The sequence below is a fragment of the Dioscorea cayenensis genome, chromosome 15 (assembly GCF_009730915.1).
Source record: "Dioscorea cayenensis subsp. rotundata cultivar TDr96_F1 chromosome 15, TDr96_F1_v2_PseudoChromosome.rev07_lg8_w22 25.fasta, whole genome shotgun sequence".
NCBI lineage: Eukaryota > Viridiplantae > Streptophyta > Magnoliopsida > Dioscoreales > Dioscoreaceae > Dioscorea > Dioscorea cayenensis.
The window spans coordinates 11109034-11125387 of NC_052485.1; the positions used below are offsets into that span (position 1 = coordinate 11109034).

General features: G+C 42.1%; 1 protein-coding gene and 1 non-coding gene across 2 annotated transcripts; both read left to right on the forward strand.

Moving 5' to 3' along the window:
* Positions 1–248: 248 nt before the first annotated feature.
* On the forward strand, positions 249–13463 carry LOC120277691 (O-fucosyltransferase 19-like). Its single transcript, XM_039284544.1, has 4 exons — positions 249–328; positions 12791–12923; positions 13015–13248; positions 13332–13463. The coding sequence occupies exons 1-4, from the start codon at positions 249–251 to the stop codon at positions 13461–13463; spliced, it is 579 nt and encodes a 192-aa protein (XP_039140478.1).
* Positions 10084–10190, forward strand: LOC120278283. The gene has a single exon (XR_005541622.1). It is a non-coding gene; the product is annotated as a small nucleolar RNA R71 (small nucleolar RNA).
* Positions 13464–16354: the final 2891 nt, after the last annotated feature.

Sequence of the window (16354 nt, forward strand, 5' to 3'; positions counted from 1 at the left end):
CGCTACATGTCAATCTGAAACTGTACATACAGTTTTTACTGAAGCTAATCTAATGTTAACTTCCTCGAATTTCAGGGAATGGTACTAATTCAGATGGTTACCTTCTAGTTCGTGCAAATGGTGGATAGAATCAAATGAGAATGCGGGCGAGATCACTGGAAAATTAACCAGTTCATATATATGTATACTCTTAGGTTGTGACATTATATAATTAATATTTGATGTCCATTCCTCTGCAAATAAGTGACATGGTTGTTGTGGCAAGGATGATGAATGGCACCCTAGTTCTCCTTTCTCTAGATCATGATTCCTTCTGGACTGATCCAAGGTACCAAACATCCTCCTGACACGTCCGTATATGCGTGTAAACCGCAAGTGCACGAGTGTCGAAGTAATAATCCCAGATGAGTGGGTATCGTATCTACAAAGAGTAGGAAATAAAGACACTTAAGTTATTTCTTAACTAATGTGGAAGATGAATAGTGATAAGTGTGACAAAATATGAAATAACGAAAATAAAAGCAACAAGATAGAGAGCACAAGTAAAGGAGAAGGTAAGCCAATCGATAAAGATGGGGTACCCGGATATTGATCCGCCTAGGACAATCATTTCAAGTGCAAGAACCCTCTATTATACTTCCTAATTGATGCAACAATGAGTCAAGGAAATCCTTAATTACATGATCCCAAATCTAAGGTCAACCATGCCTAACTATATACATGTCCCGGAGGAGAGATTGAATAACCACTCAACCTCGCACTCGCATAGAATTGCAATGAGCTCTAGGGATTCCAAGTGATAAACCCTATTCCTATGTATAAACCTAACCCTTTGGTCCAGGTGAAAAATCCCTAGCCACAATTAAGCCCTAGGTGCTAAAATCACTTCAACGCTTCACTCCGTTGCACTCACAACTAAGCCCCAGCGTAAGGTCATCCCTTAGCCCATTCACTCTACTATGGCCGCAAAGAACTCTTGGAACATGGAGGTAGGATAAATCACACCGGAGGGGAAAGGGAACACTCCGCTACCTCTCGAGTCACCCTCTCAACCCTCTCCAATCTAGCTTAGTCTAACTCTCATGGTGTGTCACTCACTCACAAGAGTTACCAACAAGAACTCTCAACCTAGTGTCACTCTAGGGGAGTATTCATACAATCAAGTCTCCAAGATTGGAACTCACAATAAACATCAATTAATTGAAAGCATAATAAAGAGATTCAATGAAACGAATACATCCTAGGATTCACAAATACCCAAGTACCCACTAGGGGTTTAGCTCTCCGTGGAGCTAGATACAATCAATGAAATCAAATGTAAAAACAAAACATCCATAGAAAACCGCCTCGTTAGTCATGGTGGTGGTCTTGTGGAGAGTCCTCTACTCATCGTAAGGATCCCTTTGTCTGGCCTAGGATACACCTCGCTAGATCGGTGCCGACGAAAGCTCTCCCACTAACCTTCTTCCAAACGGTGCGTGATGTCAGAGCCATAGAACCTCTCCAAAGCCCTAGCCAATACCTCTCAAAACCCTAGCCGCCGCCCTCTCTCATGTTGGGGAAAAGATGGAGAAAAGAATGCGGAAATTGGGGCTGAAATCGGCTTTTAAAGGGCTAGAATCGGGAATCTACACGCCCATGTGGGCGCCCCTGTGGATTTTTCACATGGGCGTGTGGAATTTTCACACGCCCGTGTGGATTCTCTATTTTCCTGTATTCTCGACCGACTGTAAATAGTGCTGGTGCGGTATTTTTGCTATAGTGTTTTCTACAATACCCTGCTACAGTACCGGCCTGAAATACTCCCGAATCCATACTTTCATCAAGGCAACGCAAACGGGTACACATTTACGTCGTGGATCACCTTGGTTCTTTAATAACGAACATGTTGGTGGAGATCTTGTTCTATATGCACAAGTCGGAATGCTTGAATGTGACTGCCCTTGTGCCCCTCTAAATAGTTGTGCTAACTCGAGTACGAGGAGGTTGGCACACATTCCTATATTTGGAACCCGACCTATGTCTTCACATTTGAAACTTAGCAAGATTTCCTCCAAATTAGTGCATTACCACCCACATTGTCTTCTTTCTCTCATAATTGGCCTCACAACCTTATCTGCATAAATGTAACATAAATACACCCATATTAGTGTTAAAACCCATGGAAAGTAATGCTCAACATAAGGAAAGAACACTTCGTATTCTTATCGCACAAGCACTTATCAAACTCCCCCACACTTAAGCTTTTGCTTGTCGTCAAGCAAATATTAAAACATTATATGCATAGATGAAGGAAACATTGGAAGTGCTTGTCATTATATTCACCAAAGCATACAAAGAGAGCATTCTACAAGTAAGGAAAATTTCAACACTAAATACGAAAAATCAATGCTCTAGCTAAAAACTTGAATCAAAAAGGACAACAAACCAGAAACCGTGTAAGTGTGTGAACTCACTCAAAACAACCCAAAGTATACTACTCACTGTTCTAAGTATAAGGGACTTATTTATCTACAAATAGTAACAAAAGTTTCAAAAATGGTAGTAGCTTCAGACATCCTCTAAGGTAGCCCTTTCCAAAGCGGCCGCTAAGGTGGCTTTCACACTTTCGAAGTGGTGGCCCTTTCTACCGGAGTGGTAGCTTTCACTCATCCTATGAGATAGCTCTTTCTCTCATTAGGGCATAACTAGTATCCGACTTATGAGAGTAGCTTCATACATCATAGGTGGTAGCTCTTTCCACCCAACAAGCACAAATAAATAATAAAACTATTTTGTTCCTTCTTTTCATTTTTTTCCATTTCTTTTTTCAAAATTAACACAAGAAACAACTATAACTAGTCCCTTATACATCAAACATGAGTTTCCAAAAAAGTTCAAAGAGTGAGTAGTGCAACAAGTGTCAATCGGGCAAAAAATCTTAGAAATTTATGCAAAAACTAGAGCATGAAAACATTCAATGTTAAAAAAAATCTCCTAAACTTAAGACTACAACCAATGCAACTAAGGTGAACCGCCATTGGCTATGGGAGCATGTATATCAATCAAAAACTACTATAAAAGAGATGCGTGCACTATGAAACTCCCCTCAAAGCTTAAGTTGTACATTGTCCCCAATGTACGCATGCAAGCTCATTCATAATGTAAATCAATTGAATTTAGAGTGGGGGAAGCAATCAAAACAATACTCCCCTGACTCCTAGTGTTGCATTTGATGGAGCTAAGTTCTTGGGAGTGTTGTTCCAACGGGTTGTGAAGCTCACATGGCCAAGTGCCAAAACACCTTGGTCGTGCCAATGACAAAGTCTCAATTCCCATGATGACAAGACCATCTGCACGTATACACAAGGGGGTTCAGTGAAGCTCAATAAAAATAAAACAACTCGAGTATATAAAAGATGAAGCAGTGAATACAACTCGAGACAACAAAATAAAAGATAAACTCAGAAGGAGAGTCCTTTCTGAGTGTACAAGTCCAAAACAAGATGCAAAAGTAAAATAAATGAAAAGTAAAATAAAATATAAAGTCAAGTGTCGATGTTGTCCTCTAGCTCTGCTGTTGCTGATGATGATGATGAAGTACATGGTGGATCAACTGGTGCTGGAATAGGGGATGGAGGTGCCGGAGATGCCGAGGGAGCCTGAGGAGTCCTCGGTTGCAGGACAAATGATGAGCTGACGTCTCGCTCTAAGATCAACTGTAATGTGTCGAAACATGCCATAAACTCTATATACTTGATAAGAGCTTGTGCGATAAGAATGCATAGGGTTCTTTCCTTATGATGAGCATTACTTTTGTCAGGTTTTAGTGCTAATACGTGTGTATTTATGTACTTTTATGCAGGTTGGCTTGTGAGGCTGATTATTTGCAAAAGAAGCCATTGTAGATCGTTTTACTCATTATTTGGAGGAGATTTTGAGAAGGCTCAAACGCAGAGACATGAGTCGGGTTTAGAATGCTAGAATGTGTGCCAACCTCCTTGTATTCGAGCTAAGGCAATGATTCGGAGGGGCACGAAGGCAGTTACATCCTAGTATTCCGGCTTGTGCATATTTAGCAAGATTTCCACCAACGTGACCGTTTATTGAAGAACCAAGATGATCTACAACGTGAACATGTGCCCATTTACGTTACCTCGATGAAAGCATGGATTCGGGGAGTATTTCGGAAATTACTGTAGCAGGGTATTGTAGAAATCACTGTAACAAATCACTATAGCAGGTATCGCTCACAGCCGGCCGAAGAAGGAGCAAAACAGAGGAGCCACACGGGCGTGTGGAAATTCCACACACCCGTGCATTATTTCCACAAGCCCGTGTGGAATATCCGCAGGGGCGTGTGGAATCCTGATTTCCAACCCTATTTAAGGCCGATTTCAGCCCCGATTTCAACATTCTTTTCTCCATCTTTTCCCCAACTTGAGAGAGGGTTGCGGCTAGGGTTCTGAGAGGTATTGGCTAGGGATTTGGAGAGGTTCTACGGCTCCGACATTGTCATCTCTTTGGAAGAAGGTTGGTAAGGGAGCCTCCGTTGGATTGATTCGGCGAAGCGTATCATATACTAGACAAGGGGATCTTGCGACGAGTAGAGGACTCTCCACAAGACCATCGCCACGACTATCGAGGGGGTTTTACTACGGATTATTTTCTTTTACATTTGATTTCATTATCGTTTGTATTGTGCTCCATGGAGAGCTAAACCCCTAGTGGTTACTTGGGTATTTGTGAACCCAAGGATGTATTAGTTTCATTGAATCTTTTTATTATGCTTTCAATTAATTGATGTTATTGTGAGTTCCAATCTTGAATATTTGATTGTTTGATTGTTTGAATACTGCCTTAGAGTGACACTAGGGTTGAGAATTCATGTGGTAACCTTTGTGAGTGAGTGACACACCACGAGAGTTAGACAAAGCTTGATTGGAGAGGGTTGAAAGGGTGAGTCGAAAGGTACAGGAGCGTCCCCTTTCTCCCCCGGTGTGATAGATTCTACCTCCGTTCCTCGAGTTCTTTGCGGCCATAATAGAGCGAATGAGCTAAGGGATGACCTCCGCTAGGGCTTAGTTGCGAGTGCAACAGAGTGAAGCGTTGAGGTGATTTTAGTATCTAGGGCTTAATTGTGGTTAGGGACCTTTCTTCTGGAGCAAGGGTTAGGTCTACAATTAGGAAGAGATTTAACACTTGGAATCCCTAGAGCTTAATGCAATCCTTCTTACGAGTGCGAGGTTGAGAGGTTGTTCAACCTCTCCTCCGGGACATGTAGAGGAATAGGCTTGGTTAACCCTAGATTCGGAGCCATGCATTAAAGGATGTCCCTGACTCACCATTGCATTAGTTAGGAAGCATAATAGAGAGTTCTTGCACTTGAAACGATTTTCCTAGGCGGATCAATACCCGGGTACCCCATCTTTATCGATTGCCTTATCTTCTCCTTTACTTTTGCTCACTTTCGGGTTATTTTACTATTGAGAATTGAATCTTGTCACACATATCACTATTCATTCTTTCATATAGGTAAGAAGCAAATTAAGTATTTTTATTCCCTTTTCCCTGTGGATACGATACCCCACTCACTTGGGATTTATTACTTCGATAACTCCGTGCACTTATGGGGAGCCCTGTCAATACTGTGCGACCTACGCAGCCCTAATATTGGCAATCTCTACTCGAGCCTCTGCTACCTCTGTTCGTATCACCCCCACAGGGCTCTCGAGGCTCTCAAAATGATCATAGGCTTGAGATGGTGAAAACATGCGCACGGGGGGTGGGTCCTCTATCACCGGAGGCGCCTCAGTCTCCATAGGTGCTGACTGAGGCTCGGGGCAGGCTGGGAAGCCTCAGCATCATCACCCTCTTCCTCGGCTATCTCTGGGGCTGGTAGAACCAGAGCATAAACCCTCGTGCGAACCCTGCGAACCATGACCATCAATCTCATCGTCTCCAGGCTCAAGGGCGTAGGTATACTCATCTTCTAGGCCCCACGAATCGCGCCCAAAAGACCCATGCCCGAAACTAGTCTCGTAATGTAAGGGCCCGAGAAGATCGCTCCCAATCTAGCATAGTGGCCCTCATGTCGAATGTACTCAACGACGATGTGCGCTAGATGGATCGGTATGCACTGCATCATCGAATACAAGTACAGAAGCTCCTGCGGGCTCAGAACGCCAGCGCTATCACCATGGTCATTCACCGATCTGCTCATGATGGCATGTAGATATTGGTACGTAGGTCAAGAAAGGCACGTGGCCTTGGACACCCCCGGCTCATACTGGCCCTGACCACATAATGCTCTATAAGCTCTCTGTGGGGTCAGGGCTCCATGATAATTTGTCGGTAACTGAGAGTACTCCTTAGTGTCTGTAAATGCCTCCTCATACAAGCCGAGCCGAATTGAGAACTGAGTGATACTCAGACTATAATGATGTCCAAGTGCTATGAACTGAACAATGTCGAGGTCGTCGAATCTCGCATAGGATCTGTCGAACTCGAATGACGACAGAACCTCCAGTGTAAGCTCCCGGATGGCAGACTCTCTAATCAACAACAACCGCCTCCAACCACCCACCGACATGAGATCCTTAACCTCATCGGCGAGCTCGTCTCCTTACTGTAAATCTCTCAGTATGCTCATGTCTAAGAACCGAGTCTGTCCGAACCAAAGTCTCAACAAACGCTCAAACTGAGCCTGGTGCGCGGGGATGGTGAATTTCATGCTCTCAGACTCAGGAGACGACTCTCGCGGTCTCTTATTAGCTTGCTTCATTGACCGAGGTGTCATAATCTACAAAAATTAAAAGAGAATCGATCAAACAAATTAATTAAACATAGCTGCAAAAATCCACACGGTCGTGCGGAATTTCCGCACGCCCATGTGGATCCACGGGGTTTGAACAAACGCACGACCATGCCTCAAACTCCCCAAATGCACCATTATAATGCTTCTACATCATTCTAAATATAAATAAACATTCTAATTGAAGAAACGAAGCATTATTGACTCGTTTCATCGATGAAAATCATGAATTTGTGAATGAAATCAAAGATAGGGCTTACCGTCGAGGTGAGATGAGAAAGCTTTGAAAAATGGCCGGAAAACCAAGCAAAATCCTTCCAAATTGGCGATACAAGGTCGGGAAACAATATAGGAGTGCTCTTAGACAAATGGAGGATATGAGGGTGAAGAGAAACGATAATCCTTTTAAGAGGACTCGCGTCTCTTGGCGTTCTATACATCCGCACGGGCGTGCGGAAATTACCCACGCCCGTGCGTCTCCACAGGAAAGCCTTACAGGGGCAGATGCATGCCCTTGTGTGATCTCAGAAAAATACTCACTGCCTCTAAATGCTCTCGCACAGGCATGCGGAAAATACCCACGCCCGTGCACCCGACCCACAGGGGCAGCCGCACATCTCTGTGGCAACTCCGGACATCCATGAAAATTTGCTAAGTGTTCTGCACGCCCGTGTGGAAATTCCACACGGGCATGGACATTCACAGGCCCAACTCACAGGGGCAAGCACTCGCCCCTGTGCCTTCTCGATATGGAGAGAGCTCCTCTGCAGAGATTCGCACGGGCGTGCGGAAATTGCCCACGCCCGTGTGATTTTCACAAGGTCGCCCACAGGGTCGAGTCCACGCCCCTGTGTGCTCTCGGGCTAATCTGCCAATCTCTGTAGGAATTCACATGCCCGTGCGGAAATTACCGACGGGCGTGCAAGAATCGCATAGTCGTTCACGAGTCCACGCCCCTGTGCCTTCTCTGGATGAGCTCGCAATGCAAATTCATGGGTGTACGGAAATTCCACACGGCCATGTGTTTTCTCTGGATGCCTTAGAAAATTCTGCAGGCTCTGCAAAAAATTTCTGAACATGTTTACACACTCAGAGCCTGCCCTAATATGCAAATTTTACTAGTGAAAAACATGAGAAATAACTCACACGACCCAACTTCGCCAAATCCACTTAAAAACACACGATGACAATTTAAAACCCATAATAAAATTGCAGCACAAGTATATAAAAATCAAGACACCAACACTCAACAATTTATTCAAGCAACACTAAACTACCAAATTAAGAAAATAGTAAACACTTGGGTTGCCTCCGAAGAAGCGCTTGTTTAATGTCACTTAGCTTGATGTACCTTATCTTACCTCACGGGGGTTCATAGATGAAAGTTGCCCTCTTACCCATGGCTTGGAAGCACGACGAGCAAAATCTCTTGAGGGTAGAGGGTGAATTATTGGGCTTGGGACCACCTAACAATGGTTCATCCAACTTCTTCGGTTCACGCACGTCTCCAACAGCCTTAGAGCATTTCCGGTGGCGTCTCCTAGCCCTCTTCATCTTCTGGAGCACCTTCTTCAAGATCCCCGGGGTAGATGGTACTTCTTCCATCGAACCAAGCATAATTACTTCTTCATTGTCCTCCTCTTGGTCGAACAAGCCTTCGTATGAATCCAGGTTGAACATTTCATGCATGTATATATCAACAATCTCATCAGTAGCGTTTAGAAAATACAAAGTATCATCGAAATCAAGAGAATGCCGCATGGCTTCAGCAAGGCGGTATGTGAACTTGTCATCTCCAACTCTCAAAGTTATCTCTCCGCTGTCCTTGTCAATCAATGCCTTGGAGGTCCGTAAGAACGGCCTCTCAAGTATCAAGGGTACATCCGCATCCTCATCGATGTCTAGCACTATAAAGTTAACCGAAAAATGTACTTTTCCACCTTGACAAGCACGTCTTCGATGATGCCCCTGGGATGTCTCACCGTTCGCTCCACCAATTGCAAAGTCATTCGAGTGGGTCTAGGCTCGCCCAAGCCTAACTTTTGAAAGAAGGTATATGGCATGACTTTGATACTGGCCCCTGAGTCCGCCAATGCCATTTCTTCAACTAGATTGCCAATATTACACGGAATGATGAAGCTTCCCGGGTCTTTCTTCTTGTTCGACATGTTCTTTTCCAAAACCGCCGAGCAAGATGCATCTAAAATCACTGAAGCACTCTCCTCTAACTTCCTCTTGTTGGTCAACAAGTCTTTTAAGAATTTTGCACACTTAGGCATTTGGGCCAATGCCTCAACAAAAGGAATATTGATGTGGAGTTATTTGAACAAACTCAGGAACTTCTTGTATTGTTCATCCCCTTGGTCATTCTTCAATCTAGAGGGATAAAAGATTCTTGGTCTCAAAGGTTGGGGTGCTACCTCCTTATCTTTTCTTGCTCCCTTCTCAACCTCTATAACCTCAGGTGCGTGTTCATTGGGCTTCTCACTCGGAAGCTTACCCTCAACCTCACGACCACTTCTCAAAGTGATCGCTTTCACATACTCTCTAGGATTTATCTCCGTATTACTCGGCAAGCTTCCTTGCGGCCTATCCGATAAGAACTTCGCAATCTGCCTACTTGATTTTCAAGATTATGCAAAGAGGCGGTGTGGTTGCGAAGTGTAGCCTCAACTAATTGAAACCTTGTATCAGATGATTGCACAAACCTAGTTAAGGCCTTCTCCAAATCGTTCATCCGGGTCTCCAAACTTGAAACTCTGTTTTCCATGTTTGGGGCTTGCTGTTGTTGTTGGAAACCCGGTGGCCCTATGGCCTTTTGTGGACCTTGGTTGCTCCACGAGAAATTGGGATGATTCTTCCAACCCGGATTGTAGGTATTGCTATATGGATTTCCTTGATTCCTCATTCCATTACCCACAAAATCGACATTCTCAACCGAAGATGCATCACCAATAGAGATCGGGCAATCGGAGGGAACATGTCCTCCACCACACCTGGTGCAAGTAGTCACAGCCACCACTCTATTCGAAGTTAGGAGATCTAGCTTCTTACTCAATGATTCTACTTGAGCAGCCAACGAAGTCACTGCATCTATCTCATGGAGACCGGCCACCTTTTTCTTCTCCCTAGCATTCTATTGGTAGTTGTTTAACCCCATTTCTTCAATTAGTTGATGGGCCTCACCGAGGGTCTTGCTACCTAAGGTACCTCCTGCTGCTGCATCCAAGAGTTTCCTTGTACTCGGATTTAAACCGTTGTAAAAGGTCTGAACAATCATCCACTCCGGAAATCCATGTTGCAGCCACTTTCTCAGGAGCTCCTTGAACCTTTCCCACATCTCAAATAGAGACTCCAATTCCAACTGTACAAAGGACGAGATCTCATTCCTAAGCTTTCCGGATTTTCCGGGAGAAAAATATTGGGCAAGAAAAGCTTCTACCATCTCCTCCCATGTGGTAAGCGAGGCTCTAGGTAATGAGTGTAGCCACTGCTTCGCTCTCCCCTTTAAGGAAAATAGGAAGGCTCTCAGCTTGATGGCATCATCCGTCACCCCGTTTATCTTCAGCATATCACACACCTCGAGAAAGCTCTCTATATGACTGTTTGGATACTCATCGGCCAAACCATTGAACTGTGCGGATTGCTACAACATGTGGATGAATGCCGGCTGTAATCGGGGGATGCACAATGCTCGATTGTGTCCTCAATACTGAAGGTTTGGTATAATCGGATAATATCCGTTGCTGCTCATTCTGTTCTGCCATGTTTTCATATTCTTCAACTTCCAAATCAGCTAGATTAGACTGTTCTTGTACAGGTTCTTTCCCTTTTCTTCTAAGTGTACATTCGAGCTCGGGATCTCTTTCAATCAGTAATTGGGGGGTTTCCTCGGGTCATAACCTGGAGCTGCAACCAAAAAGAATGAAAAAGAAATCAGAAAGATGATAGAATAAGAACGTATGAAATAGAATGAATAAATGAATAGCTAAGAAAACAAATTACAAAGTATCTCTAAACGCCTACTCCCCGGCAATGGCGCTAAAAACTTAACACGTCCGTATATGCGTGTAAACCGCAAGTGCACGAGTGTCGAAGTAATAATCCCAGATGAGTGGGTATCGTATCTACAAAGAGTAGGAAATAAAGACACTTAAGTTATTTCTTAACTAATGTGGAAGATGAATAGTGATAAGTGTGACAAAATATGAAATAACGAAAATAAAAGCAACAAGATAGAGAGCACAAGTAAAGGAGAAGGTAAGCCAATCGATAAAGATGGGGTACCCGGATATTGATCCGCCTAGGACAATCATTTCAAGTGCAAGAACCCTCTATTATACTTCCTAATTGATGCAACAATGAGTCATGGAAATCCTTAATTACATGATCCCAAATCTAAGTTCAACCATGCCTAACTCTATACATGTCCCGGAGGAGAGATTGAATAACCACTCAACCTCGCACTCGCATAGAATTGCAATGAGCTCTAGGGATTCCAAGTGATAAACCCTATTCCTATGTATAAACCTAACCCTTTGGTCCAGGTGAAAAATCCCTAGCCACAATTAAGCCCTAGGTGCTAAAATCACTTCAACGCTTCACTCCGTTGCACTCACAACTAAGCCCCAGCGTAAGGTCATCCCTTAACCCATTCACTCTACTATGGCCGCAAAGAACTCTTGGAACATGGAGGTAGGATAAATCACACCGGAGGGGAAAGGGAACACTCCGCTACCTCTCGAGTCACCCTCTCAACCCTCTCCAATCTAGCTTAGTCTAACTCTCATGGTGCGTCACTCACTCACAAGAGTTACCAACAAGAACTCTCAACCTAGTGTCACTCTAGGGGAGTATTCATACAATCAAGTCTCCAAGATTGGAACTCACAATAAACATTAATTAATTGAAAGCATAATAAAGAGATTCAATGAAACGAATACATCCTAGGATTCACAAATACCCAAGTACCCACTAGGGGTTTAGCTCTCCGTGGAGCTAGATACAATCAATGAAATCAAATGTAAAAACAAAACATCCATAGAAAACCGCCTCGTTAGTCATGGTGGTGGTCTTGTGGAGAGTCCTCTACTCGTCGTAAGGATCCCTTTGTCTGGCCTAGGATACACCTCGCTAGATCAGTGCCAACGAAAGCTCTCCCACTAACCTTCTTCCAAACGGTGCGTGATGTCAGAGCCATAGAACCTATCCAAAGCCCTAGCCAATACCTCTCAAAACCCTAGCCGCCGCCCTCTCTCATGTTGGGGAAAAAATGGAGAAAAGAATGCGGAAATTGGGGCTGAAATCGGCTTTTAAAGGGCTGGAATCGAGAATCCACACGCCCATGTGGGCACCCCTGTGGATTTTTCACACGGGCGTGTGGAATTTTCACACGCCCGTGTGGGTTCTCTATTTTCCTGTTTTCTCTATTGCTGCTGCGGTATTTTTGCTATAGTATTTTCTACAATACCCTGCTACAGTACCGGCCTGAAATACTCCCGAATCCATACTTTCATCAAGGCAACGCAAACGGGCACACATTTACGTCATGGATCGCCTTGCTTCTTTAATAACGGACATGTTGGTGGAGATCTTGTTCTATATGCACAAGTCGGACTGCTTGAATGTGACTGCCCTTGTGCCCATCCAAATAGTTGTGCTAACTCGAGTACGAGGAGGTTGGCACACATTCCTACATTTGGAACCTGACCTATGCCTACGCGTTTGAAACTTAGCAAGATTTCCTCCAAATTAGTGCATTACCACCCACATTGGCTTCTTTCTCTCATAATCTGCCTCGCAACCCTATCTGCATAAAAGTAACATAAATACACCCATATTAGCATTAAAACCCGAGAAAAGTAATGCTCAACATAAGGAAAGAACACTTCGTATTCTTATCGCACAAGCACTTATCACCTCCTGATATCAAGCATTTGATTGAACAACAGGAGCCTTCTACAGTGAATTTGATTAAGTTTTGGTTGTGTTGTGCAGTGACTTTAAGGATATATTTAACTGGAAGCACTTCATAGATGCATTAAAAGATAATGTTGAAATTGTGAAGTCTCTGCCACCGAAATATGAAAGAGTCAAACCATTTACAATGGCACCTGTCTCATGGTCTAAGGTCAGCAAATTAATTCTTTCATTTTGATAAATAGTTTCAGGTGGCAATTAGAAAGTTCCCATTCACCCACACTGATTTTTATCTTTTACAGGGTTCATTTTACAGAGCTCTACACAAAAATCTAAAGAAGCACAAGGTCATCCGGTTCACCCACACTGATTCTCGACTTACAAAAAATCTAGCAGTTCCATCAGTGCTGAAGTTAAGGTGCCGAGCTAACTACAATGCACTTAGATACACACGAGAGATTGAGGAACTGGGGAAAACACTAGTTGATAGATTGAAAAAAATTGTAAATGTTTCTTCAATCCTTGGAAAGTTAGAGGTAAATTATATATCAATTTAAAGTACTAATCCTCATCAAATACATATGAATACTGAACAAATTTAACTGTTTGATTACTGCAGCATTTTTCAAATAATGACAAGTTTCTTGAAAAATTGAGTGATACAAATGGATTAACTGAAGAGAAATTAGATAAAATGCTGAAAAGTTTTCTGAATGATTTCAAAGAGTTTCATTTTGTATTCAACCACTAGGCATAAACAATTAATATATGTTCATTTCCCCACCATACTAGACTAAGTTTTAAATTGCTAACTTAATACAACATTTAGCTTTTAAATCAAGTAAAGCACATGAAAAGATATTATATATATATATGAACATTTTATGATTAGAAAAGACCTAGAAATATGTTAGTTAAGGATACATGGCCATGAGGAATAAGTGACATAAATTAGAGTCAAATCCAAGGAATAAGAATTGTTTCTATAGTCCTTTTGTGATCATGAATTTCCTCAAAGATTATCAACTTTATAATGCAAAAAGCACACACAAAGGATGGAAAGAGGTGATGTTATGCTGTAGTTTTAGTGTGCACACCTAGGGGAGGCAGTGACACAAAAGTTATTGTCCCTTCAAATGTCTAAATCAAGCTTGTAGGAGATCTTTCCATTTTAGCTAATCTTGCAACCATCACAGACCTTTTCCTTCGCTTCTTTACATTTTGTACAATTCCCATTCTATTTTCCATGTGATTGATTATGAATTTTGTTTTTCCTCTCATTGTAATATCTATCTATCTATATTGATTAATTATAAATTGTGATGTATTTAAACATATTTGGTCATTATAACCAAAGACACATCTTCGAGCTACAATCAATTCTTCCAACAGCAAAACTCATGTTTGATTTTCCATTTTCAATCAAAACATCTGATAAATTTCTTAGTATAAATATAACAATCAATATTCCAAAAGAATAAATTTCTTAGGAAAAATTAGTAGCTTGATGAGTTTGTACATAAAGTACCTGAAGAACCTTTAGATCAAATGATCTTTTTTTCAAATGAGGAGGAGCGCGGCTCAAGTATAGATCCTAGCTGGAGATCCTCCTTATTCCTTAAAATCACACCAAAATCGCATCAAAAACCAAACAGAAAACATTCCAACAAAAAATGAATACCCAAAACCAAAGCTCACCGGATAGAACCTGAGATTCTTAAGGAGATCCCAAACTGCCAATCAACAACCCTTCCAAATCAAAACAATCCTTGTGGAGCTGCGAGAAAAGGTGCGAGTATAGTGATTTGGCAAGGATTTAGCACGAATTACTGAAAGATAAAAAGATGACAATATACGAACCCAACAAAACAAAAAATACCTAATAAAGGCACGATCAGGGACCAAGGCCTGCAAGGAACAGAATGATCAGGGTGCAAATCCTCATGTATCATGGAGAAAATTAGGGACCAATGCTCTCCAAGATGGCAGACACACACATGGAGTTTAAAGAGAGAGAGAGAGAGAGAGAGACAAATAGCGAACGCCTGGAGTTTTTGTAAACATATCTCCCGGCGTTTATCAAACTAATCGCTGCCGAATAAAAATTTTGGTCTTTTATTAATTACTGAGAAAAATGAAAGTCCCTGCGTTTATTACATAAACACCATTCCTATCAATAATATTCCCGGCATTTATAAGATATAAACGGCGCAAAAAAAAATTTCACGCGCCCAAGTTTTTCTTAGCCCGCGAAGCAACCTACCCGGCGTTTTAGTCAAAAATACGCCATAAAATGTGCTATATGGCTGGCGTTTATATAAAATGCCGGCATAAAAGTGCCCCGAAAACACTACTTTGGTGTAGTGACACTATTTACAGCACTCACTAAATTGGAACCTATATTCCAAGAAAGGGCCCTTCTTAATTCTTTGTTGCAAAGGTATGATGACCGCACCAATTAATTCAAGATAGGGGAAACCCTACTGAGTTTTAGGCCTGAAGATGTAGGTCTCATTCTTGGTCTATGATGTGATGGAGATGCATTCGTATTTTAGAAGAATAAAACACACTCATCTTTTGAAGACAAGTATTTATCGAAAACTTACGAAAGACACAGAGACTCCATCAAGATAACACTTGACCAAATTGTTCGGTAGAGGGGAGAAGAAGAAACTTTTGTAAAACTCATTATGGTGTACCTCATGGCTACTATCCTCTTCCCAAACACCTCATGCTCAGTTCCGAATTGGATCATTGATTATGTAGATGACCTGTCACGCCCTGACATATGGCTGGGCACACAACAATCACCGCAGAACTTTCAAACATGGGACACAAGTCTTCCCAAACTCGAAGTCCTTCAAGGCTGCTTAGTAACCTGATCTCAAACAATTTGTAAAACACTTGAAAATTAACTTTAAATAAGATAACTAAGTGAAAACATATAAGTATTTACAATTAAATATTGTACAAAAATATAAAAGGAATAAATACTTTTCAGAAATATAAAATTCACAAAACAACAACCCTAGTGGATCCATCCTAGAACTGGCCATACACCACTAGTCTCAAGCTCAACAACCTTAGGGTCCTGTACCTGAAAAGGATGAAAGAAGAGAGGCTGAGTAACTTGATTACTCAGTGAGTAGGGTGAGGGCAACTGAAAATCTCATAAATACCAACAAATTTGGAAAAAGGGTTATTTATACTTTTCCAAAATAGCAGTGTAAATTACAACACCATTGAATTAATACAGTAAAACAAAAGTAGGTAGAATAGAATATAAATGTATGCATATACACATAAGATTCCAATGTAAAACTTTGCAAACAAACCTTACAATTATTTCTCAATAAAATCTTGGGAAAACCAACTCTAAAAAGGTTGGCCTCAAATAATTCTAGAGTTAATCGTGGCCGTGACTAGATCCGGGACCACCAAGGTGTTTTAAAACTTTTAAAATTCAAAATGTTGCTTTCCTTGGTGTTGGCCATTGAGATCCCTGTGTGGTGACCCTGGGTTTCTCACATAAAAGAATCCCATGTCAATGGTTCCACACACCTCTTGACCAGGGTAAACTCATGGTTGACCACGCCGCCTCCCATCAGGCCAAACTGTGGGACCCCCACTGCAATGTCAGAC

Excerpts from the sequence above, each read along its gene's own strand:
- LOC120277691 (XM_039284544.1), top strand. The coding sequence starts at position 249 with ATGGTTGTTGTGGCAAGGATGATGAATGGCACCCTAGTTCTCCTTTCT. Across the intron at positions 12,924-13,014 it reads CACCTGTCTCATGGTCTAAG|GGTTCATTTTACAGAGCTCT; the intron begins GTCAGCAAATTA and ends TATCTTTTACAG. Across the intron at positions 13,249-13,331 it reads CAATCCTTGGAAAGTTAGAG|CATTTTTCAAATAATGACAA; the intron begins GTAAATTATATA and ends TGATTACTGCAG.